The sequence below is a fragment of the Mustelus asterias genome, chromosome 27 (assembly GCF_964213995.1).
Source record: "Mustelus asterias chromosome 27, sMusAst1.hap1.1, whole genome shotgun sequence".
Classification (NCBI taxonomy): Eukaryota; Metazoa; Chordata; class Chondrichthyes; order Carcharhiniformes; family Triakidae; genus Mustelus; species Mustelus asterias.
In genome coordinates, this window is record NC_135827.1 from 42,173,798 (window position 1) to 42,197,928 (window position 24,131).

Consider the following 24,131-nt stretch of genomic DNA (forward strand, 5'->3'; position numbering starts at 1 on the left):
GGTAAGATTACCCCAGTGAGTCAGTGCCACCCAGGCTTACATTAACATGTTATAGTAACAGTGATCTCATTTACCAGGACCCTGGAAACACACAATGTCACCATAACTACAAAACACGTCCATGTTTATGATAAATTAGGGCTGCTCGAAAGCTACTCAGTCATAGTTTGCGTTGCTTCAATAAAATTGTGTCTTCCATAACGTGAGTGTTCCAGTGTTGGGATTGTGACATTCCAATCTCAGATTGGTCCATTTACAGGTGCAGGGTCAACTGGCAGTTCTGGTGTGTCTTTAAATCTGAGTTCCATCATCACAGCTTTAGAATGAAGAATAAAACTTCACGTGAGGACCTATAAAACTTCTAATTCTTCACTTATACTAAGAAATGCAATGTTTTAGTGAGGTTTGTGCTCTCCTAGATGCTGCCATTAGTGTGTTGCAATTATTGCTTCAGTTGTTAATGGGAATGGGAGTTGCAGCTATAGATTGGATCAGAGAGTTAGCTCTCTATGGTCTCATACATTCAATGGGATCATCAGAGTCTGGGAATAGGTTACAGTTGAAAGGCCACATTATGCCCAGCGATTCAAGTGAGTGCTGGCACTGTTTCTCAGCAGACTGGCAGAGGGACTGGCAGGGTGGAACTACCCCGCCATCCCTTGTGCACTTGGGCACAAAGATGCTGCAGGTCAGTAGGCGGAGATTCTCATAGCAAGCCAGTTCAGTCAGAAGCTGTTGAAATGAAAGGATAAAGTGTTAGCTTTGGGACATCCAGGCATGAAAGAATTAGAAATAGTCAAAACTGTTAGCACTGAAACTTTGTTGGACCAAATCAAACACCCAACCATTCAGCAGAACACCAAGAGTGCAAATAATATCTGATCACAGGGCTGTCAGTAACAGACACCGTGACAAAAGGAGCAGGAAATGTATCATTATCCTCGCTCTAAATAAATAGCTGTTCTGGACCAGGATCTCACCATTTCTTTAAATCCACAGGACATAAATAAGTTATTAAATCTGTACACCTTAGACTATTCTCACTTTCCTACTCTGACCCACTGTTTACTGGAACCTCAAAACTATAGAAAACCCCAGGTCCCTCAGTATCACTTCCAACTTCCAATCTACACCACCCAAAACTTGGCATAATTGAATACTTGCAATACTAATAATAATTAGAATTAAATGTGGGCAGCATGATTGGGAAATTTGCAGATGACATAAAAATTGGCCATGGAGTTGATAGTGAAGAGGATAGCTGTTGACTCCAGAATGTTTGGTTTGGTTGAGTGGGCAGAGATGTGGCAAATGGAATTCAATCCGGAAAAGTGTGAGGCAATACATCTGGGAAGGTCAAACAAAGCAAGAGAATATTCAATAAGTGGAAAGATATTGAGCGGGGTTGAGGAAGTGAGATACCTTGGAGTCCATGTTCACGGGTCCCTGAAGGTGTAGGACATGTGGACAAGGTGGTTAAGAAAGTGTATGGAATTATTTTCTTTATTTGATGAGATATTGAATACAAAAGCATGGATATAATGATGGAACTGGATAAAATGCTGGTTAGGCCACAGCTGGAGTTTTGTGTACAGTTCTGGTCACCACATTACAGGAAGGACATCATTGCTCTGCAGAGAGATTTACAAGAATGTTGCCAGGGCTTGAAAATTGCAGCAATGCGGAGAGATTGGAGAGGCTGGGGTTGTTTTCTTGTTGAACTCACATTGTCTGTAAAGATTCGCATTCCAACCATTATTTTATAAATTGAGTTTGTGTCTTTGTATGCCCCGTTTGTGAACAGAGCTCCCACTCACCTGACGAAGGGGCAGCGCTCCGAAAGCTAGTGGATTTTGCTACCAAATAAACCTGTTGGACTTTAACCTGGTGTTGTGTTTACCCCAGTCCAACAGCGGCATCTCCACATCTTGTTTTCTTAGAACAGAGGAGGCTAAGAGGTGACCTGATCACAGAGTAAACAGGGTGGACTGGAAAGACTTGGTTCCCCTAGCTGAGGGGTCAAATCCCAGGGGGCATAGACTGAAGGTGATTGGTAGAAGGATTAGATGGGACATGAGGAAAAGCTCTTATCACAGAGGGTGGTGAGTGTCTGGAATTCACTGCCTGAATTCTCTGCACTGAGGGTGGGGTTTCACTGAGGGAGGGGTTTATCTGAGGGAGGGGTTTCTCTGAGGGAGGGGTTTCTCTGAGGGAGGGGTTTCTCTGAGGGTGGAGTTTCATTGAGGGAGGAGTTTCACTGAGGGAGGAGTTTCACTGAGGGAGGAGTTTCACTGAGAGAGGAGTTTCACCGAGGGAGGGATTTCACTGAGGGAGGGGGTTTCTCTGCACTGAGGGAGGGGGTTTCTCTGCACTGAGGGAGGGGTAGGTTGAAGGGCATCAGTCTAGAGTGCAATAATACAGGTGTGTAGCTGGAAGAATATTTTGGAGATTTGTTTGATTGCTTTTGTGTATTAGGAAATATTTATGCAGATATTCCAACAGAAGAACAAATAATTGGAATTAGTCTACAACGAGAATCTACTGCATATTGAAGGTGTGGGATCATCTTTATATATTCAATTTCCTTCAGGTAATAGAACTGTAGCTAAATCTGTTACTGGGTATGTGACAACAGAAATCGCTCACAGCTCATTGCTCACCGTGCAATTTAACTTCAGGATATTTATTTCCTATTGTTAGGCTTCTCAAGTGGACTTTGTCCAACACAAACCCATAGCACCCGGGCTTTTGTGTCACTGCAGAGACCTTGTGCTGTCAGGACTAACACAATCCTAGATACCCAGTGCATGTGGTTCCAACATGTTCTGGGAGATGATATCAACAGAACACAGTTGAGTTTGAATCAAGTTCAAAATTATTAAATATATTAATAGATGTTAAACCACTCATACAAATGTTCCACACTGAGAAACAGCAGTAAGCTATGGTATCGCCAGGTATAGCTCAGCCCTCTCACCTTGTAGTCCTTCAGGCTGGAAATAGAACTTCTCTGATCCGGAATTCCAAGCCAGATATTGGGGAAAGAAGTCTCATTATAACTGAGGCCTCGACACATCTCCACCTCAACCTTCTCACAATCAGTTTCTGGGAAACAAGAGCAAAGGTTTCATGACATGATCTGGGTAAGTTTTCACAGATTGTGGGGCAGCTTCACAACTTTTGTGTCTAAGCTCTTCCTCCTTGTCCGAAGGGTATATATACTGCTAAGAGTGGTTACGGGTCATTGACCATAATGTTACCCAGGCTCACTCGCTCTGTGCTCAATTTACTGGGGTGGCATATTATGTTACAGCTGGGAACATTGTCATGCTGGAATAACTTTCTGACACTTTCTAGATCCGAATAAGAGGAATGGCTGCTTAGGCTTAGTGCCAGAGGACACTTCAGCTGGTTCTGAATGTTCCAATTTCAATCCTCAAAGAGGAGCCATCAACATCAATAGAAGGAGCAGCGCTCCGAAAGCTTGTGATTCCAAATAACCTGTTGGACTTGAACCTGGTGTTATGAGACTTCTTACTGTTCAATAGAAGAACAGAGAAGGCAGTAAGGGGTATTTGGTGAGTGGGGTGAGGTCCCCAACTTTTAGACCAAAAAGAGTAAAAGATCCACTGAACCAGGTCGCTAAGTGTGTGTCAGTAGATAGAGCCAGAGTTTACAAAAAGAGTAAAAAAACTGATGGCTCTGCATCTAAATGTCCACAGCATCTACAATAAAACCAATGAATAATCAGTTCAAAGAGGAATTCATATGTATGTATGACCTGATAACCATTAGAGACCTGGCTACAAGAAAACCAATGCTGGGACCTGAATGTCAAAGGGTATGTGATATTCAGGAAGAAGAGGAAGCTAGGAAAAGGTGGTGGGGTAGCTCCGTTAATTAAAGGGGACATTAGTACTATAGTGAGGGATAGCCTTAGCTAAAGATCAAGACATATAATCAGTTTGGGTGGAACTAAGAAACTGTAAGGGGCAGAAAACATTGGTGAGAGTTGTTCATAGGCCACCAAACAGCAGTGGTAATGTAAATCACAGTATAAATCAGGAAATTAGAATTGCGTATATTGGGATAATAAGTAATCATGGGGATTTCAATTTACATATAGACTGTGTCTACCTAATTGGTACTAATATTGTGGGGATGAATACTTGAAATGTACGCGAGATGCTTTTCTAGAAGTGTGTCGTAGAACCAACAAGGGAACAGACTATTTTAGGTCTAGTATATATATTTAGATCTAATAATAACTGTTGTAGTGGAACTTTTAGGAAAGAGTGATCATAATATGATAGAATTTTACATTAAGTTTGAAAGTGATGTAGTTCAATTGGAGATGAGGGTCCTAAATCTAAACAAAAGAAACTATGAAGGTATGAGGGGCAAACTAGCTTTGATTGATTGGGAAACTATGTTAAAGGATATGGCCATAGACTGACAATGACTAACATTTAAAGAACTAATATATAACTTACAACAGAAATGCATTCCTTTAATGCATAAAAATCAAGCAAGGAAAGTGTTCCAATCATGGCTAATTAAAGAAAACCAAGAAATCAAAGGAAGAGGTGACTAAAGTCGGCAGAACTGGCAAGCCTGAAAATAGGGAGCATTTTATAATTCTGCAAAGGAAAGAATCCTGCCAAGAAAAAGAGTAAGAAAGGGAAAGTCGAATACAAGAATAAACTAGCGAGAAACAAAAATGGATTGTAAAAAACTTCTATAAGTATGTAAAAGGGAATAGATTTTCAAAAACAATATGGGTCCACTACTAGCAGAGTCAGGAGAATTTCTAATGGGGAATAAGGAAATGGCAGAGAAACAAAAATAATGCTTTGTCACTGTCTACACAAATAAAAATAATAAAAACTTCCCAGAAATATAGAATCAAAGGATTTGCATAAATGAGGAACTCCAAGATATCAATATTAGTAAAAAAAAGTACGAGATAAATTAATGGGACTTAAGCAGATAAATCCCCTGGACCTGATGATTTACATCTCAGTGTGTTGAAAGAAGTGGCAGCAGAGATAATAGATGCATTGGTGGTCATCTTTTAAAATTCTATAGACTCTGAAATGATTCCTGAAGATTGGACGATAGCAAATATAATCCCACTGTTTAGGAGAGAAAGAGAAAACAAGGAACTACAGACCAGTTAGCCTGACATCAGTAACAGGTAAAATGCTGGAATCTATAAGAAAGGATGTGATAACAGGACAGTTGGAAAATAATGTTAAGATTAGGCAGGGCAAATGGATTTATAGAAGGGAAATCATGTTTAACAAACCTGTTGGAGTTTTTTGAGGTTGCAACAAGCAGAATAGTTAAGGGGAACTGGTGGATGTGATATCTTTAATTCATTCATGGGTTGTGGGCATTGCTGGGTAGGCCAACATTTATTGCCCATCCCTAACTACCCTTGAGAAGGCGGTAGTGAGCTGCCTTCTTGATCCACTGCAGTCCCTGTGATTTTCAGAAAGATTTTGATTAAGTTCCACACAAGAGGTTAGAGAACAAAATTAGATCACATGGAATGGGGGTAATATACTGACACTAATTGAGAACTGGTTAATGGACAGAAAACAGAAAGTGAGAATAAATGTTTTATTTTCAGATTGGAAGGCTATGACTTGTCGTGTATCGCAAGGATCAATGCTTGGGCCCAGGTTATTCACAATCTATATCAGGGTACCCAAACGGGTTCCACAGGAGCCTCTCAGGACTTCCGCGGCAGGCCAGGCTGAGTGAGACAATTTGAGTTTCGCCCTGTTTCCGGCTCTTCCAACCAGAGGCCGGCTTCTCCAGAATTCAGTCTCTGATTGGACAAGCAGGGAACAGCATAAAACTTAAAATGTATTGATCAGATTGAGCATGGAAAAGGAGTAATAGTGAGAGCGGGGTCTGTGAGGGGTGACGGGGAGTAATAGTGAGAGTGAGGTCTGTGAGGGGTGACGGGGAGTAATAGTGAGAGTGAGGTCTGTGAGGGGTGATGGGGAGTAATAGTGAGAGCGGGGCCTGTGAGGGGTGACGGGGAGTAATCGTGAGAGCGGGGCCTGTGAGGAGTGACGGGGAGTAATAGTGAGAGTGAGGCCTGTGAGGGGTGACGGGGAGTAATAGTGAGAGCGGGGCCTGTGAGGGGTGACGGGGAGTAATAGTGAGAGCGGGGCCTGTGAGGAGAGACAGGGAGTAATAATGAGAGTAAGGCCTGTGAGGAGTGATGGGGAATAATAGTGAGAGTGGGGCCTGTGAGGAGTGACGGGGAGTAATAGTAAGAGTGGGGCCTGTGAATGGAAGGGGGGAAGGCAGGCCTTGGAGGGAGCTGAATGTGTGATAGAAATGAGAGTGAGTGAGTGCATGTGTGTGAGAGAGAAGAGTATGTGTGTCTGTGTGAGAGATGAGAGTGAGTGAATCAGAGTGTGTGAGAGGGATGAGTGAATGTGTATGTGTGAGAGAGATGTGAGTGAATGTTTGTGAGTGTGTATGTGAGAGAGAGTGAGACATAACATGTGGCGAGTGTATCTTGGCTATGATTCCCAAAGCTCTCCATCGCTGGGGGGTTTTCTCACCTCACGTCTGGGTCTGAGACTAATTAATGGATATTGATTCCTATAATTAGCCAACAACTGCATTATCACCTTAAACAACTATCAAGGTGGTCGGTGAACGAAACAGATCTGTCTTTCTTCGCCCAGCAATTCTTGTGTACCTATCGGTAACTGTGTGTCATATTCCATTTAACTCGTTCACATACCATAAGGCAGGTAGGTGACCCCACTGCAGTTCACCTCGTCACTCCCATCCGAGCAGTCATTCCAGCCATCACACACCCACTGCATCGCTTCGCACTGCCCATTTGTACAAACAAACTCATGAGGACTGCATGTCACTGTGAGAGAAGAAACAAGGAAGAATGAGTGATTTCACACAGTCTAACATCTTGTGAACTTTGAGACAGACTGCACGCTGAGTAATTTGTTCCAGAAATATTACACATATGGATAATGCTGGATTCTCAACAGACCTAAGTGACAACAAGTCACTAATTCTGACAGGGATTTGGGATACACACTATTTAACTTTGAATAAAATGAAACAGGAGTTGATTTATAATTTTTGCTTCTCTGAATCCTTGAACATTGGAGCCATGTGGATTAGATAGGGTGGATAGTGAGAGCCTTTTTCCTCGGATGGTGTTGGCTAGCACGAGGGGACATAGCTTTAAATTGAGGGGTGAGAGATATAGGACAGATGTTAGAGGTAGGTTCTTTACTCAGAGAGTAGTAAGGGCGTGGAATGCCCTACCTGCAGCAGTACTGGACTCGTCAACATTAAGAGCATTCAAATGGTTATTGGATAAACATATGAATGATATTGGAATAGTGTAGATTAGAGGGGCTTTAGATTGGTACCACTGGTCGGCGCAACATTGAGGGCCGAAGGGCCTGTACTGCGCTGTAATGTTCTATGTTCTATGTTCTATGTGACTGGGGTTTACATCTACAAGCCATCGGTAGGTATCATTGGCATCGTTGCTTGTTTGGCAGGGAGGCTCAGCTGAAGTTCTCCCCATGTCTGCGTGTGTTTCCTCCGGGTGCTCGGGTTTCCTCCCACAGTCCAAAGATGTGCAGGTTAGGTGGACTGGCCATGCTAAATTGACCCTGATTTCGGGAGGATTAGGGTAAATATGTGGGGTTATGGGGATAGGGTGAAATTGTTGTCAGTGCAGGCTCAATGGGCCGAATGGCCTCCTTCTGTACTGTAGGGATTAAATGAAGTAAAGGACCTTTCTAATAAATGTGGAGATTGGAGCAGGAGTCAGCGTAGCTCACTGCCCAAGAGAACTGGGACACCTCCGAATCACAACAGTGCAGAAGGAGGCCGTTCAGCCCATCGAGTCTGCACCGACCACAATCCTACCCAGGCCCTATTCCTGTAACCCCACATATTTATCCTGCTAATCCGAACACTAGGGTCAATGGGCCAATCACCCTAACCCGCATATCTTTGCACTGTGGGGAAGAAACCGGAGCATCCGGAGGAAACCCACACAGTCACGAGGAGAATGTACAAACTCCTCACAGACAGTGACCGTAGGCTGGAATTGAACCCGGGAACCTGGCACTGTAAGGCAGCAGTGTTAACCACTGTGCCACCGTGCCGCCCTGTTTAACCTTCAGTGCCTACATTTGAAAAATACATTGTAGATGTTGTAACGTGTGCACTGTTTCTTACCCTCACTCCTGTTAACTGATTGGTAGGTGGCAAAGAATCCCTCATCTGATTCGCCCTCATCAGCCACAAAGAGAACCAGCATCTCATGCCGGGGGGATGTCAGAGTCGGAGGGAGGGAGTCTCCACAGTATCTTTAAAAGGAAAGAAGTGGCTATATGTTGTGTTTTTCACTCCCATTTCTTTGCCCACCTGTTCTCAAAAAGCTATAAGTTCAAGCCCACATATCACCTTCTGTCTCTTTGTAATTCATTGTCAGAAGGTTCTGAGATGGTACAGGAATCAATTCTCCCCAAAAGAATGCTTTAAACATAATAACATTTCACAGACACTTCATCGTCAAATAAAATATGTCACCAAACTGATCACTAAAAGCTTGGTCAAGTGCAGGTATCTTGGGGTGCGGGGACTGGAGGAGATTCCAGAGATAGGGAGTGGTGTGGCCATGGGGGGTATTTGAAAATGAGAATGAGAATTTTAAAATTACGATGTTGCTTAACCCTGAGATCAGTGTAGGTTCGCGAGTATTGGGGTGAAAGCTGGATGGGATTTACTGCATGTAAAAACTCAACTCAGAGTTAAATATGACACCAAATGTGTGAACAAGCTCCACACAGTTGCCACAGTGAGAAATGAGCCAAAAAGATTCGAAGCGTTAACTCCGTTTCTCTCCTTACAGATTCTGCCAGACTTGCTGAGCTTTTCTGACATTCTCTGTTCTTGTTTGAGAAATGAAGGCAGTGGCTAGAGAGCAGAGTTTGCAGAGGAGGGACTGAAGGTCATAGCTTCAGCCTTCCCAATATTTACTTGACTCTGCCCTTGACTAGCTCTTGTGTATTGTTTGGCTGCAGATACAGCATCCTCTACTCAACATGGTTCAGGGCAGGACTGGAGGAGTGTGCAGCGCAAAGCTTCCCTCTGCCCTGCTTGGCAGTCATCCATGAGCATCACATTCCTGTGCAAGAAATGAGAGTAAATCTGGCTCCCTGAGATCAGAAGCTGTTGTGTAATGTGCCATCAATCTTCCCAGACTCAACCCAGCTCTAGATCCCAGAGGTGAAAGGTCACTGGTATACTGCGTTGCGCACATGCACATTTGTACACATTACCTTCCCATGAGGCTGCTGGGGCTGCTGCTAGCTCGGTCATGCACCTCCACAAAGTCATAGCGACAATCTGTTGCAGCTTCCAAACTGAAGTTGTGGAACTGCAATTGGATTATGTGACCCTGAGGGACTGCGATAAGCCACACACAAACCTACACGACAGAACACAGGAATTACCAAACAACGGTGTAGAATTACGCAAAAATCCAGTGAGAGTCCTTCACTGAAACAACTTTAAATACTTCCATTAAGAAAGGGTTAAATAGACAAAGAGAAAAGCCGATAGTGTGAACTGGAGGTGCATGGATTGCCAGGGTAACGTGATAAATATATATGTATCCGGAAAGCCCAAGAAGAAAGGAAAATATTGTGTTTATGTAGCACTGCTCACATCTTTCGGATAAATTAGTGTTTTGTGGTACTTTGAAAGTAATTTTATGTACGAAATGTGGTGGCTAATTTGCATGCAGTAAATTCCACCAAACTGCAGTAACAGCAATGACCAATTAAACTGTTTTACTGATGTTACCTGAGGGATAGCAAGGCAACCTGTCTGCTCATCTTCAAATAGTACCATTGGGATCTTCGGTGTTCAACTGAAAGGACCATTGAGGCCTGGGCTTTATATCTCATTCAAAAGCCACCTCTGACAGTGCAGCACTGAAGTGCCAGCCTAGATTATGCTGGATAATACTGTGAAGGTAATGAGCACTGACAACATTCCAGCAATAGTACTGAAGACTTGTTCTCAGAATCACCTGCATCCCTAGCCAAGCCATTCCAGTACAGCTACAATACTGGCATTTACCCACCAATGTGGAAAATTGCCCAGGTATGTCCTGTACACAAAAAACAGGACAAATCCAATCCAGCCAATTACAACCCCATCAATCTCCTCTCATTCCTTAGCAAATTGATGATTGTATCATAGACAGTGCTATTAAGTGGCACTCATCTCTCTGACGTCAGCAATAACCAGCTCAATGATGCTTACTTTGGGTTCTGCCAGGGCCACTAAGCTCCTGACTTCATTCCAACCTTGGTCCAACCATGGCCAAAAGAGCTGAACTCAAGAGGTGAGGTGAGAGTGACTGCCCTTGATACCAAGGCAGCATTTGACCAACTGTGGCATCAAAGAGCCCTGGCAAACCTGGAGTCAATGGGTATCGGGGGAAAACTCTTCACTGGTTGGAGTCATACCTGGCACAAAGGAAGATGGTTGTGGTGGTTGGAGGTCAATCATCTCAGCTTCAGGCCATCACTGCAGGAGTTCCTCAGGGTGGTGTCCTAGGCCCAACCACCTTCAGCTGCTTCATCAGTGACCTTCCTTCTATCATAAGGTCAGAAGTGAGGATGTTCACTGATGTTCTGCACAATGTTCAGCACCATTCGCGACTCCTCAGATATTGAGGCAGTCCAGGCCCACATACAGCAAGACCTGGACAAGATGTAGGCTTGCGCTAATGAGTGACAAATAAAATTAGTACCTCACAAGTGCTAGGCAATGACCATCCCCAGCAAGTGAGAATCTATCCGTCTCTCTTTGACATTCAATGGCATTACCATCGCTGAATCCCCCACTATCAACATCCTGGGAGCTACTATTGAGCAGAAACTGAATTAGACTAGTCATATAAATACTGTGGCTACAAGAGTAGGTGAGGGGCTGGGAATTCTGAGGCGAGTAACTCCCTCCTGACTTCCCAAAGCCTGTCTACCATCTACAAGACACAAGTCAGGATAGATGGAATACTCTCCACTTTCCTGGGTGAGTGCGGCTCCAACAACACTGAAGAAGCTTGACATCATCCATGACAAAGTAATCCACTTGATTGGCAACGCTTCCAACATCTCAAACGTTCACTCTCTGCACCACTGGCATGCAGTGGCAGCAGTATGTACCATCAACAAGATGCCCTGCAGGAACTTGCCAAGTCTCCATCGACAGCACCTTCCAAACCCACGACCAATTCCATCAGCATCCAGCACCTCCAGCTGGACCATGCTCCAGTATGAACACTAGGCAAAGATGCGATGGGAGTTTAGGGGGCATACTGTAGTTGAATAGTCTGCCAACACTTGCACCGCCACTTGGTTTCAGTATCACAGGGCTCTCTACACCCTTGGAATTGTGCCCCAATAAGAATCGGTGTCTTCAGAAAAGAAGTGAAATTGAAGTTTGAAATTGCTGGACAAACAGGGCTGGTATAAGTAAGAGAAGGAACAGTGAGACAGTGAGTAGAAGGGAAGCGATGTATTGTTTTTAACAGCTGAGCTAGTCTTAAATTAGAATTTAGTTGCAATAGAGCCTCTATCCTGACCACAGACTAAACAATATGCATTCATCAAATGCACATGAACATCTGGAGTATCCTTTAGTGGCACAACCCATGTTATAGGTCTAATTCTGCTGTACAGAGTTTGTCTGTTTCTGTGTCTAACACCTCCTGATTCTCAATTATTAAAGACAATTTGTAACTGAGCTACACAGACTACAACACAGAATCTGCTGGTTAATCTCAGACTTTGTTACTGGCCTTGGCACTGGAATTAGAGATCACTTTTGATGCATTCGCAGTCACATAGCTTGCCCCCACTTGCTGTGTCATCTAACAGATGCCAATTGTGGCTCAGCACTCTCACTTCTGAATCCAAAAGTCAGAGTTTCAAGTCCCACTCCAGACACTTCAGCACAAATCCAGGCTGTCACTCCCAGTAATGACAGTGTTGCAGTATTGAAGGTGCCAGCTTTGGATGGCATTATTCAAAGAAGAACAGGGGAGTTTCCCCAGTGTCCTCGCCATGTTTTATCCCTCAAACACCACGGCTAAAACATAGTCATTATCTCATTTTTAAAAATGTATTCGTTCACAGGATGTGGGCATTGCTGGCTAGGACAGCATTTATTGCCCATCACTAATTGCCCTAGAGAAGGTGTTGGTGAGCTGTTTTCTTGAACTGCTGCAGTCCATGTAGTGTAAGTACATCCACAGTGCTGTTAGGGAGGGAGATCCAGGATATTGACCCAGTGACATTGAAGGATCGTCGATTTATTTCCAAGTCAGGATGGAGAGTGACTTGGAGGGGAACTTGCAGGTAGTGGTGTTCCCGTGTGTCTGCTGCACTTGTCCTTCTAGGTGGCTGTCAGTCTTCTAGGCTATCACTTAGAAAGGAATGAATTGATTAGGGATTAGCTTGTTTTTGCCAGGTGAAAATCGTGTCTTACTAACTTAATAGAATTTTTTGAGGAAGCAAGAAGGAGGATTGATGGGGGTAGTGCAGTGGATTTTATCTACATATCTGCAAGATATTTGACAAGATCCCACATGGCAATTTGGTCAAAAAAGTGAGATTTCACTGATTGCAGGGGAAGGTGACAGGTTGGTTCCGTGACAGGACTGAAGGGGTAATGGTGAATGGATGTTTGTGTGAATGGAAAGGGGTTTCCAGCAGTGTTCCACAGGGCCCAGAGTTGGGGCCCTTGCTGTTTGTTGTATATTTTAACGTGGGTGGCATGATTGGGAAATTTGGATGATGATGCAAAAATTGGCCGTGGAGTTATCATAGAATCATAGAATCCCTACTGTGCAGAAGGAGGCCATTCGGCCCATCGAGTCTGCACCGACCACAATCCCACCCAGGCCCTATCCCATAATCCCATGCATTTACCCTAGCTTGTCCCCCTGACACTAAGTGGCAATTTAGCATGGCCAATCCACCTAACCCGCACATCTTTGCACTGATAGTTGATAGTGAAGAGGATAGCTGTGGACTCCAGAATGACATCAATGGTTTGGCTCAATGGGCAGAGAAGTGGCAAATGGAATTCAATCTGGAAAAGTGTGAGGTAATACATTTGGATGGCAAACCAAGCGAGGCATTCTCAATAAATGGGAAGATATTGATTGGGATTCACAGCGCAGATCCTTGAATGTGGCAGTTCTGGTGGATAAGGTGGTCAAGGAAGCGTATGGGTGCTTTCCTTTCTTGTTTACAAAAGCTAGCACAGACATGATGGGTTGAATGGCCTCTTTCTACTTTCCCTTGGTTCTATTTCTTTGGTAGAGTTCATGGGTTTGTAAGGTGCTTTCGAAGGTGAGTTCCTACAATGCATCTTGTAGTGCATCACTGCACTACTGCCACTCTTTATTAATGGTGGAGGGAATGATTTTCTGAGGTGGTAAATGGGGTGTCAATCAAGTGAGCTGCTTTGATCTGGATAGTGTCAGGCTTCTTGAGTGTTGCTGGAGCTGCACTCATTCAGGGACGAGAAGAGTATTGCATCACACTCCTGACTTGTACCTTGTAGATAGGCTTTGGGGAGTCAGGAGGTGAGTTACTCACCGCAGAATTCCCAACCTCTTGCCTGCTCTTGTAGCCACTGTATTTATATGACCAGTTAGGTTTCTAGTCAATGACAACCCCCAGGATGTTGAAAGTGGGGGAATCAGTGATGGTAATGCCATTAAATATCAAGGGGATATGGCAGGATTCTCTCTTGCTGGAAATAGTCATTTCCTGACACTTGTGTGGCATGAATATTATTATCCACTTACTGTAGTTGAATAGTCTGCCAACAGACATCAACTCAGTCCTGAATATTGTCCAGGTCTTGCTGCATTTGGACATGGACTGCTTCAGTATCTGAGGAGCCATGAATGATGCTGAACATGTACAATTATCCACAAACATCCTCACTTCTGACTCTGATGCAGAGAAGAGCATCGGTCACAGAATCAAAGAACTGTTACGGCACAGAAGGAGGCCATTCGGCCCATTGTGTCTGCACCAGTTCTCCAAATGTGCCAACATGGGACTTTGTATCCACAAGCACTGTACAGTGGCCACTCCTACCAATACTGTCATGGACAGATGCATCTGCAGCAGGCAGGTTGGTGAGGATGAGGTCAAGGATATTTTTTCTTCCTGCTGGTTTCCTCACCACCTGCCATAGACCAAGTCTAGCAGCTGTGTCCATTAGGGCTCAGCCAGCTTGTCAGTGGTGGTGCTAACAAGAAACGTTTGGTGATGGACACTGATGTCCTCCTCCCAGCATACATATTGTGTCTTTTTCTTCCTCAATACTTCTTCCAAGTGGTGTTCAACATGGAGGAGAACTGATTCAGCAGCTGAGTGGTGTGGTGAATGGTCATCAGGCGGAGGTTTCCTTGCCCATGTTTGACTTAATGTCATGGGGGTGCAGAGAAAATGTTGAGGGTAATTCCCTCCCGACTATGTACCACTGTGCTGCCACATCTGCTGGGTCAGCCTTGCCAGAGGGAAAGGACATACGCAGGAATGATGATGGTGGTGTCTGGGACATTATCTGTATGGTATGATTCTGTGAGTAGTCTGCGAGGCCAGACAGGTTGGAAGCTTTCCTTCCTCTAAAGGTCACTCATGAACCAGATGGGTTTTCACCACAATTGACAATGGTTACATGGTCACCATTATTGAGATTAGAGTAATTAGCAGTAATTTGCTTTTATTACTGAGATTAGCTTTTATCATTCCAGATTTATTGATTGAATTTAAAATTCACCAGCCATCATAACACCAAATTATAATAGTGACTACAATTCAACAAAGTGCTTAATTGGCTGAAAATTGCTTTGAAACATCCTGTGGTTGTGAACGGCGCTATATAAATGCAAGAGTTTTTTCTGTCAAAAGTATTGTTAAAAACACCATACCTGAAACTGTACTAAGCCACCCTGACAGGGGGAGACTTTTTTTAAATTCAGCCAGAGTCGCTACTTTAGGTGAGGTGCATTGGGCCGACCCAGGGGAGGGAGGGGTGGACAAGATTGGAGAAAGAGGTGGATAGATGGGCATTGGTGTAGGATTGTGAGTCACTGCAATGATCAGTCTAGGGCTGATGGGTTGTAGAATCCAGCTGGGAATGGTGCAGATAAAGGATCGGTAGATGTTAACGATGATTTAACCTGTGCTACGTTTACGTACTTGCCTGTGTGGATATTGCTCAGGATGTTTAGGAGTGGCCAGGGACCCTTCCAGGGCAGTCAGAGTGCCACCACAATCTAAATAGAGCAACACAAACACGGGTAATCAATTGTCAATTCACAGCCACCTTGGAATCCATCATCAGGTATTTAGGCACTTCATTTATACAAAATAAACCAATAAAATCAATGAAGGGGCAAACTTTCTGGTTCTGCCCACCACGGGAATTGTCCTGTGTAGAACAGAATATTAGACAGACCATTTAAAGGTCTGTTGACCTTGGGTGGGAATTTCAGGTCTGGGGGCGGCACAACTGTGGAACTGCACCCACCCGAAGCAGAAATTAGGAAGTTGCAAATTCCATGGATGTCTACCCCAGCAGACGGCAGGCAAAGATGGAGGGATCATTTCCCAGTTGGAGCAACTCCACACCGGAAGCACTGAAGTGGAAAAGGTCTTATTCATGTAAATCACCTTGGAGGCCCAGGAGAGAAGAGCCTTTCACTGGAACATAGTATCCCTGAGAAACTGAGAGTTGAGTATTTACCCTGAATTAATAGAACCTGTGTACAGTCACACAGTGAGAGATCCTTACCCTGCTGAATAAACAGCGACTCTGTACAGTCACAGTGAGAGATCCTTACCCTGCTGAATAAACAGCGACTCTGTACAGTCACACAGTGAGTGATCCTTATCCTGCTGAATAAACAGCGACTCTGTACAGTTACACAGTGAGTGATCCTTACCCTGCTGAATAAACAGCGACTCTGTACAGTCACACAGTGAGTGATCCTTATCCTGCTGAATAAACAGCGACTCTGTACAGTTACACAGTGAGTGATCCTTACCCTGCTGAATAAACAGCGACTCTGTACAGTTACACAGTGAGTGATCCTTACCCTGAATAAATAGTGACTCTGTACAATTACACAGTGAGAGATCCTTACCCTGAATAAACAGTGACTCTGTACAATCAAACTGTGAATGATCCTTACCCTAAATAAACAGTGACTCTGTACAGTCACACAGTGAAACCCTTACGCTGTATAAATTGCGACTGCACGGTTATACAGAGTGACCCATACGCTGTTGAACAAACACCCATTTGCGTTGTGCCTTATCCTGTTCCATTTCCTGCAGGATGTTTAAAGTATTTTGAAGTGGGCTTGGTGATTGACAGGGTATCTAACAGCAATGTTTGGATTTCTCCTCTGTGCTGGATTGCGCTGGTCTGGGTGTTTTCCCAGCTCTCTGCAGTGACTGCGGTGATAGATACTTGCCATGATGTTGATGAGCACAGTTCTCCTCATCAGTCTTGTCCAAACAATCGTAAAAGTTGTTGCAGTTAAAACTGGTGAAAAGACAGCGCCCATCATCGCACAGAAACTCGTCCCAGGCACAGCTCTCTGAAAAGGGAAAGGTTATACACCATCAGCACTCCTGGTAACAAAGTTAACAAAGCCCTTCCTCATGCGAGGCAAGCCACGTCCTACAGAACCCTCTCATCAAAAGTGCAAGCAAAGTGACAATGGGCCCTATTTTACCATTTTGATTCTAAGTGCTGGGCGGACTTGAAACTGGGAGTGTTTCAGATCCGACTTTTAGACCCGTTCTCAGGCCCCCCCATAGGCACTCTGCCTGAAAAAAATCAGCGATTCCGAATCGCGCTGCAGAAACCTGTGGGCGGGGCTGAACGCGCCCAAAATCCTGCAGCACCCGAATTGGACTTTTGTAGGGCATGTCTGTTTCGCGATGATTCTGGATGGGCAAACGCGATGGTAAAGGGGGAAGTGCCGGTAAGGTTGGGTGTGCAGCCCATTAAGTCAATTTAAATGCATGCAAATACATTTAAATGGCCATCGCGCCTGTTTCATGTGTGGGCCAGATCGCGGCCATTTTCAGGCCTCGGTAAAGGGGAACCGTCGCGGAGGTGGGCGCGGATTGTGCTACTCGCCTCATGCCCGACTTTACCAAGTTTTCACGCCGAAAATGGGTGCAATTTGATGGTAAAATTGGGCCCAATGAGTCTGCTCTGTAATGATACAGCAGCAGTATAATATGAAGGGTACCATTCTTAGCAGTGTAGAGGATCAGAAGGACCTTGGGGTCCGGGTCCATAGGACTCTTAAATCGGCCTCGCAGGTGGAGGATGCGTCCAAGAAGGCGTACTAGCCTTCATTAATCGAGGGATTGAGTTTAGGAGTCGGGAGATAATGCTGCAGCTTTATAGGACCCTGGTTAGACCCCACTTGGAGTACTGCGCGCAGTTCTGGTCACCTCATTACAGGAAAGATGTTGAAGCCATTGAAAGGGTGCAGAGGAGATTTACAAGGATGTTGCCTGGATTGGGGGGCATGCCTTATGAGGATAGGTTGAGGGAGCTTGGTCTCTTCTCCCTGGAGAGACGAAGGATGAGAGGTGACCTGATAGAGGTTTACAAGATGTTGAGAGGTCTGGATAGGGTAGACTCTCAGAGGCTATTTCCAAGGGCTGAAATGGTTGCTACGAGAGGACACAGGTTTAAGGTGCTGGGGGGTAGGTACAGAGGAGATGTCAGGGGTAAGTTTTTCACTCAGAGGGTGGTGGGTGAGTGGAATCGGCTGACGTCGGTGGTGGTGGAGGCAAACTCGTTGGGGTCTTTTAAGAGACTTCTGGATGAGTACATGGGATTTAATGGGATTGAGGGCTATAGATAGGCCTAGAGGTAGGGATATGATCAGCGCAACTTGTGGGCCGAAGGGCCTGTTTGTGCTGTGGCTTTCTATGTTCTATGTTCTATGATACTGTGCCTTTAAGAAACATATTTTATTATGTTTCTTGTAAGGGATATGTTTAAAATTCAGCTCTGTTTTATACGGTGCCAATTTGTCTGGGCAACGGGCAGCTAAAAGGTTGAGAATGCAGGATAATGGATCTGTGTTTACTTAGGTTTCGCTTGGGGTTTCAGAGTAGGGTTTTGATTAGGTTGATTCCCATGATTGCTATTGGGAAGAGCTAAGCTTGCAGGAGAGATAGTGTTTTAAATCAGTTTCTGTCTGGTTCTGAAAGAAGCAAGACATGTCTCTCTCTCTCTCCAGAAGTACCTTGAGATCTCTATGACTGGCAACTTAATTACAAACACATAAGCCCGTGTTTGTTAACTAATTTTGAAGAGGGGTTTTAAGTCTCTAAGAGGAATATTGCTTGAATTGGAACTCAGAGGGATAGGTTAGCAGTTAAGAATTGTATCTTGTCATGTTTAAGCATTGTTCAAATGTTAAATGTTAAGCTAATTAATTGATTATAGTTAACTGTGTTGCTAAATAAAGTCTCTTTTGACAAAGGCTCCCCAGTGTGTCAATAGAATTACCCCGAAGTAAAACATCACATCCTCACATTAATGCCAAAAATAGCAAATAGTTGAGGTCTCATCTAACTTCATAATATATCTTGGGGTTTCTGATCTTATACTCTAACACATCTGTGTTCTGATAACTTGTCCAGTCTGCTATAAAACATTCGGGGTGTGAGAAACTCTCTGATGTGTAGAAAGAAGAACTGCAATTGTATCACATGAGCTATCCTGGCTCCCAATTGACATCGCTGCCCTCAGTTAGAGCTGGCCTTCCTTGGGAGGGGCAGCTGAAGGAATGAGAAGGGGGAATACCTTCTGCTGGAAAGGAAAAACTGGCAGTGACTCTCATGTCCATGGAGTTTGGTTTTGTCATCTGGAATAGGATTTTGGATACTCTGTCAGAACTTCCCAATTAACTGACAACACTTCACCTACAGCTCAACCATAACCAATATGCCACCATCAACAACCTTTCTATCTTGATCCTTAACTCTGATAAAGATGTTAAGCAAAAGTTCTATTCTGACCATGATGTGATACTCCCTGCCATCCCAAAAGACATGATGTGGAGATGCCGGCATTGGACTGGGGTGAACACAGTAAGAAGTCTCACAACACCAGGTTAAAGTCTAACAGGTTTATTTGGTAGCACAAGCCACAAGCTTTCAGAGCGCTGCTCCTTCGTCAGGTAAATGGGAGTTCTGATCACAAACAGGGCATATAAAGACACAAACTCAATTTACAAAATAAATTCCTCATTGTAACAAACACCCTCTTCCATCAGAAGCACAAATAAAAACACATGGAGGCATCCTAGAACAAAGCACTGGCACCTTCTTGGATTATGTCATTGTTCAGGTCAAAGATCTAAATGGTGTCGTATCACCCAATCCATTCAGAAACGAATGCCTCCTGGGCAGATTACAACTTGTCCAATGTTGAACATCTACCCAGCACCAAGACATCGCAAGGCCCCAAAACAGCCTAATCAAAGACAGGGATCCCAAATGTACTCATGACCAATCTTTAAAATCTTCACACGTTCAACTCAATTCCAGAACAGTTGGATCAAATCAAATCAGTTATACTAGACTCCTGCATCCAGACCACTGGGTTTGAGAATCGTCATCACCAGGACTGGCTCAATGAAAACTTTGCTGAAATATATGACCTCCTAGAACAAAACAAGCTGCCGCCAATCGGGGAAGGTAGTTGGGGGTTTGGAAATAGTTAGGGGATGGAGGGGTTGTCAGGAGTAGCTGGGGGAGTTGGAGATTGTACAATTCTGGGGGGGAGGGTGGGTGTGGTGTCCAGGTCCAGATGTGGGGTTGGGGGAGGGGGGGGGGGGAGTAGCAGTTTTAGTCCTTCTAACTTTTCCTGTGTAACTATTCTGCTCAGGGAGTCAAAACTATCTAAAGTCTCTGATTTAAATTGGAGTTTCAGAGCACTCTTCAACATGGTGCTTGTTGCCAAACAAATCCAAGAAAAATCTTGAGGATAACACCAAGGATTGGGGGTACTGCGGGAGGACACCTCGGAGGGTTCATACAGCGAGGCAATATGGGTAGAGCTCAGGAATAGGAAGGGTGTAGTCACAATGTCGGGGGTTTACTATAGGCCGCCCAATAGCCAGCGGGAGATAGAGGAACAGATATATAGGCAGATTTTGGAAGGTGTAGAAGTAAAAGGGTTGTGGTGGTGGAAGATTTTAAACTTACCCTATATTGACTGGGACTCACTTAGTGCTGGGGGCATGGATGGGGCACAGTTTGTAAGGAGCATCCAGGAGGGCTCCTTGAAACAGTATGTAGATAGTCCAACTAGGGAAGGGGCCATACTGGACCTGGTATTGGGGAATGAGTGATGTGGAGATGCCGGCGTTGGACGGGGGTAAACACAGTAAGAAGTTTAACAACACCAGGTTAAAGTCCAACAGGTTTATTTGGTAGCAAAAGCCACACTAGCTTTCGGAGCTGCAAGCCCCTTCTTCAGGTGAGTGGGAATTCTGTTCACAAACAGAGCATATAAAGACACAAACTCAATTTACATGAATAATGGTTGGAATGCGAATACTTACAACTAATCACGTCTTTAAGAAACAAAACAACATGAGTGGAGAGAGCATCAAGACAGGCTAAAAAGATGTGTATTGTCTCCAGACAAGACAGCCAGTGAAACTCTGTGGGGGTTACAAATAGTGGGACATGAACCCAATATCCCGGTTGAGGCCGTCCTCGTGTGTGCGGAACTTGGCTATCAGTTTCTGCTCAGCGACTCTGCGCCGTCGTGTGTCGCGAAGGCCGCCTTGGAGAACGCTTACCCGAATATCAGAGGCCGAATGCCCGTGACCGCTGAAGTGCTCCCCAACAGGAAGAGAACAGTCTTGCCTGGTGATTGTCGAGCGGTGTTCATTCATCCGTTGTCGCAGCGTCTGCATAGTTTCCCCAATGTACCATGCCTCGGGACATCCTTTCTTGCAGCGTATCAGGTAGACAACGTTGGCCGAGTTGCAAGAGTTGCAAGAGTTGCATACTCTTGCAACTCGGCCAACGTTGTCTACCTGATACGCTGCAAGAAAGGATGTCCCGAGGCATGGTACATTGGGGAAACTATGCAGACGCTGCGACAACGGATGAATGAACACCGCTCGACAATCACCAGGCAAGACTGTTCTCTTCCTGTTGGGGAGCACTTCAGCGGTCACGGGCATTCGGCCTCTGATATTCGGGTAAGCGTTCTCCAAGGCGGCCTTCGCGACACACGACGGCGCAGAGTCGCTGAGCAGAAACTGATAGCCAAGTTCCGCACACACGAGGACGGCCTCAACCGGGATATTGGGTTCATGTCCCACTATTTGTAACCCCCACAGAGTTTCACTGGCTGTCTTGTCTGGAGACAATACACATCTTTTTAGCCTGTCTTGATGCTCTCTCCACTCATGTTGTTTTGTTTCTTAAAGACTTGATTAGTTGTAAGTATTCGCATTCCAACCATTATTCATGTAAATTGAGTTTGTGTCTTTATATGCTCTGTTTGTGAACAGAATTCCCACTCACCTGAAGAAGGGGCTTGCAGCTCCGAAAGCTTGCGTGGCTTTTGCTACCAAATAAACCTGTTGGACTTTAACCTGGTGTTGTTAAACTTCTTATTGGGGAATGAGCCCAGGTGTTGATGTTTCAGTAGGGGAGCAGTTCAGGAACAGTGGCCACATTTCAGTAAGCTTTAAGGTATTAATGGGTAAAGAAAAGTGTAGTCCTCAAGTTAAGATGCTAAATTGGGGGAAGGCTAATTACAACAATGTTAGGCAGGAACTGAAGAATGTAGACTGGGGGCAGATGTTCGAGGGCAAATCAACATCTGGCATATGGGAGGCTTTCAAGTGTAAGTTGATAGGGATTCAGGACCAGCACATTCCTGTAAGGATGAAGGATAAGTATGGCAAGTTTTGGGAACCTTCGATAACGAGAGATATTGTGAGCCTAATCAAAGAGAAAAAGGAAGCATTTGTCAAGGTTAGGAGGCTGGGAACACACGAAGCAAGTGTGGAATATAAGGAAAGTAGAAAGAAACTTAAGCAAGGAGTAAGGAAGGCTAAAAGGGGTCACGAAAAATCATTGGCCAGCAGGATTAAGGAAAATTCCAAGGCTTTTTATACATATATAAAGAGCAAGAGGGTAGCCAGGGAGAGGGTTGGCCCACTCACGGACAGAGGAGGGAATCTATGCGTGGAGCCAGAGGAAATGGGCAAGGTATTAAATGAGTACTTTGCATCAGTATTCACCAAAGAGAGGACTTGGTGGATGATGAATCTGGGAAAGGGTGTGTAGATAGTTTGAGTCATGTTGAGATCAAAAAGGAGGAGGTATTGGGGTTCTTGAGAAACATTAAGGTAGACAAGTCCCCAGGGCCTGATGGGATATACCCCAAAATACTGAGAGAGGCAAGGGAAGAAATTGCTGGGGCCTTGAGAGAAATCTTTGTATCCTCATTGGCTACAGGGGAGGTCCCAGAGGATTGGAGAATAGTCAATGTTGTTCCTTTGTTTAAGAAGGGTAGGAAGAATAATCCAGGTAATTACAGGCCGGTGAGCCTTACATCAGTGGTAGGGAAATTATTGGAGGGGATTCGTTGATTCAGGATTTACTCCCACTTGGAAATAAGTGGATGGGTTAGCGAGAGGCAAGATGGTTTTGTGAAGGGGAGGCCATGTCTCACTAACTTGATCGTGTTTTTCAAGGAAGTGATGAAGATGATTGATGAGGGTAGGGCAGTGGGTGTTGTCTACATAAACTTCAGTAAGGCCTTTGACAAGGTCCCTCATGGCAGACTGGTGCAGAAGGTGAAGTCGCATGGGATCAGAGGTGAGCTGGCAAGGTGGATACAGAAGGCTCGGTCATAGAAGGAAGAGGGTAGCAGTGGAAGGGTGTGTTTCTGAATGGAGGGCTGTGACAAGTGGCGTTCCCCAGGGATCAGTGCTGGGGCCTTTGCTGTTTGTAATATATATAAATGATTTGGAGGAAAATGTAACTGGTTTGATTAGTAAGTTTGCCGATGACACAAAGATTGGTGGATTTGCGGATAGCAATGAGGACCATCAGAGGATATAGCAGGATATAGATAGGTTGGGGGCTTGGGCGGAGAGATGGCAGATGGAGTTTAATCCGGACAAATGTGAGGTAATGCATTTTGGAAGGTCTTATAAAGATAGGAAATATACAGTAAATGGCAGAACCCTTAAGAGTACTGATAGGCAGAGGGATCTGGGTGTACAGGTACACAGGTCATTGAAAGTGGCAATGCAGGAGGAGAAGGTAGTCAAGAAGGCATACGGCATGCTTGCCTTCATCGGCCGGGGCATTGAGTTTAAAAATTGGCACGTCATGTTGCAGCTTTACAGAACCTTAGTTAGACCGCACTTGGAATATAGTGCCCAATTCTGGTCGCCACTCTACCAGAAGGATGTGGAGACTTTGGAGAGGGTACAGAAAAAATTTACCAGGATGTTGCCTGGTATGGAGGGCATTAGCCATGAGGAAAGGTTGGAGAAACTTGGTTTGTTCTCACTGGAACGATGGAGGTTAAGGGGCGACCTGATAGAAGTCTACAGGATTATGAGGGGCATGGACAGAGTGGATAGTCAGAAGCTTTTTCCCAGGGTGGAAGAGTCAATCACTAGGGGGCACAGGTTTAAGGTGCGAGGGGCAAGATTTAAAGGGGGTGTACGAGGCAAGTTTTTTTTACACAGAGGGTGGTGGGTGCCTGGAACCCGTTGCCGGGGGAGGTAGTGGAAGCAGATACGATAGTGAGTTTTAAGGGGCGTCTGGACAAATACATGAATAGGATAGGAATAAAGTGCTATGGTCCCCAGAAGGGTAGGGGGTTTTAGTTCAGTCGGGCAGCATGGTTGGTGCAGGCTTGGAGGGCCAAAGGGCCTGTTCCTGTGCTGTAATTTTCTTTGTTCTTTGCAATCTTGACTC

General features: G+C 44.8%; 1 protein-coding gene across 1 annotated transcript in view; it reads right to left on the bottom strand.

The window, feature by feature from the left end:
- Positions 1 to 468: 468 nt before the first annotated feature.
- mfrp (membrane frizzled-related protein) overlaps positions 469 to 24,131 on the bottom strand; it is a 50,902-nt gene continuing 27,239 nt past the window's right edge. The window contains exons 9-15 of the mRNA XM_078199158.1: positions 16,601 to 16,726; positions 15,321 to 15,397; positions 9,360 to 9,508; positions 8,254 to 8,384; positions 6,773 to 6,907; positions 2,978 to 3,105; positions 469 to 732 (exon numbers count right to left, since the gene is read on the bottom strand). Coding sequence (XP_078055284.1) covers positions 508 to 732; positions 2,978 to 3,105; positions 6,773 to 6,907; positions 8,254 to 8,384; positions 9,360 to 9,508; positions 15,321 to 15,397; positions 16,601 to 16,726 — 971 coding nt within the window. The 3' untranslated portion in view covers positions 469 to 507. The remainder of the gene's footprint in view (positions 733 to 2,977; positions 3,106 to 6,772; positions 6,908 to 8,253; positions 8,385 to 9,359; positions 9,509 to 15,320; positions 15,398 to 16,600; positions 16,727 to 24,131) is intronic.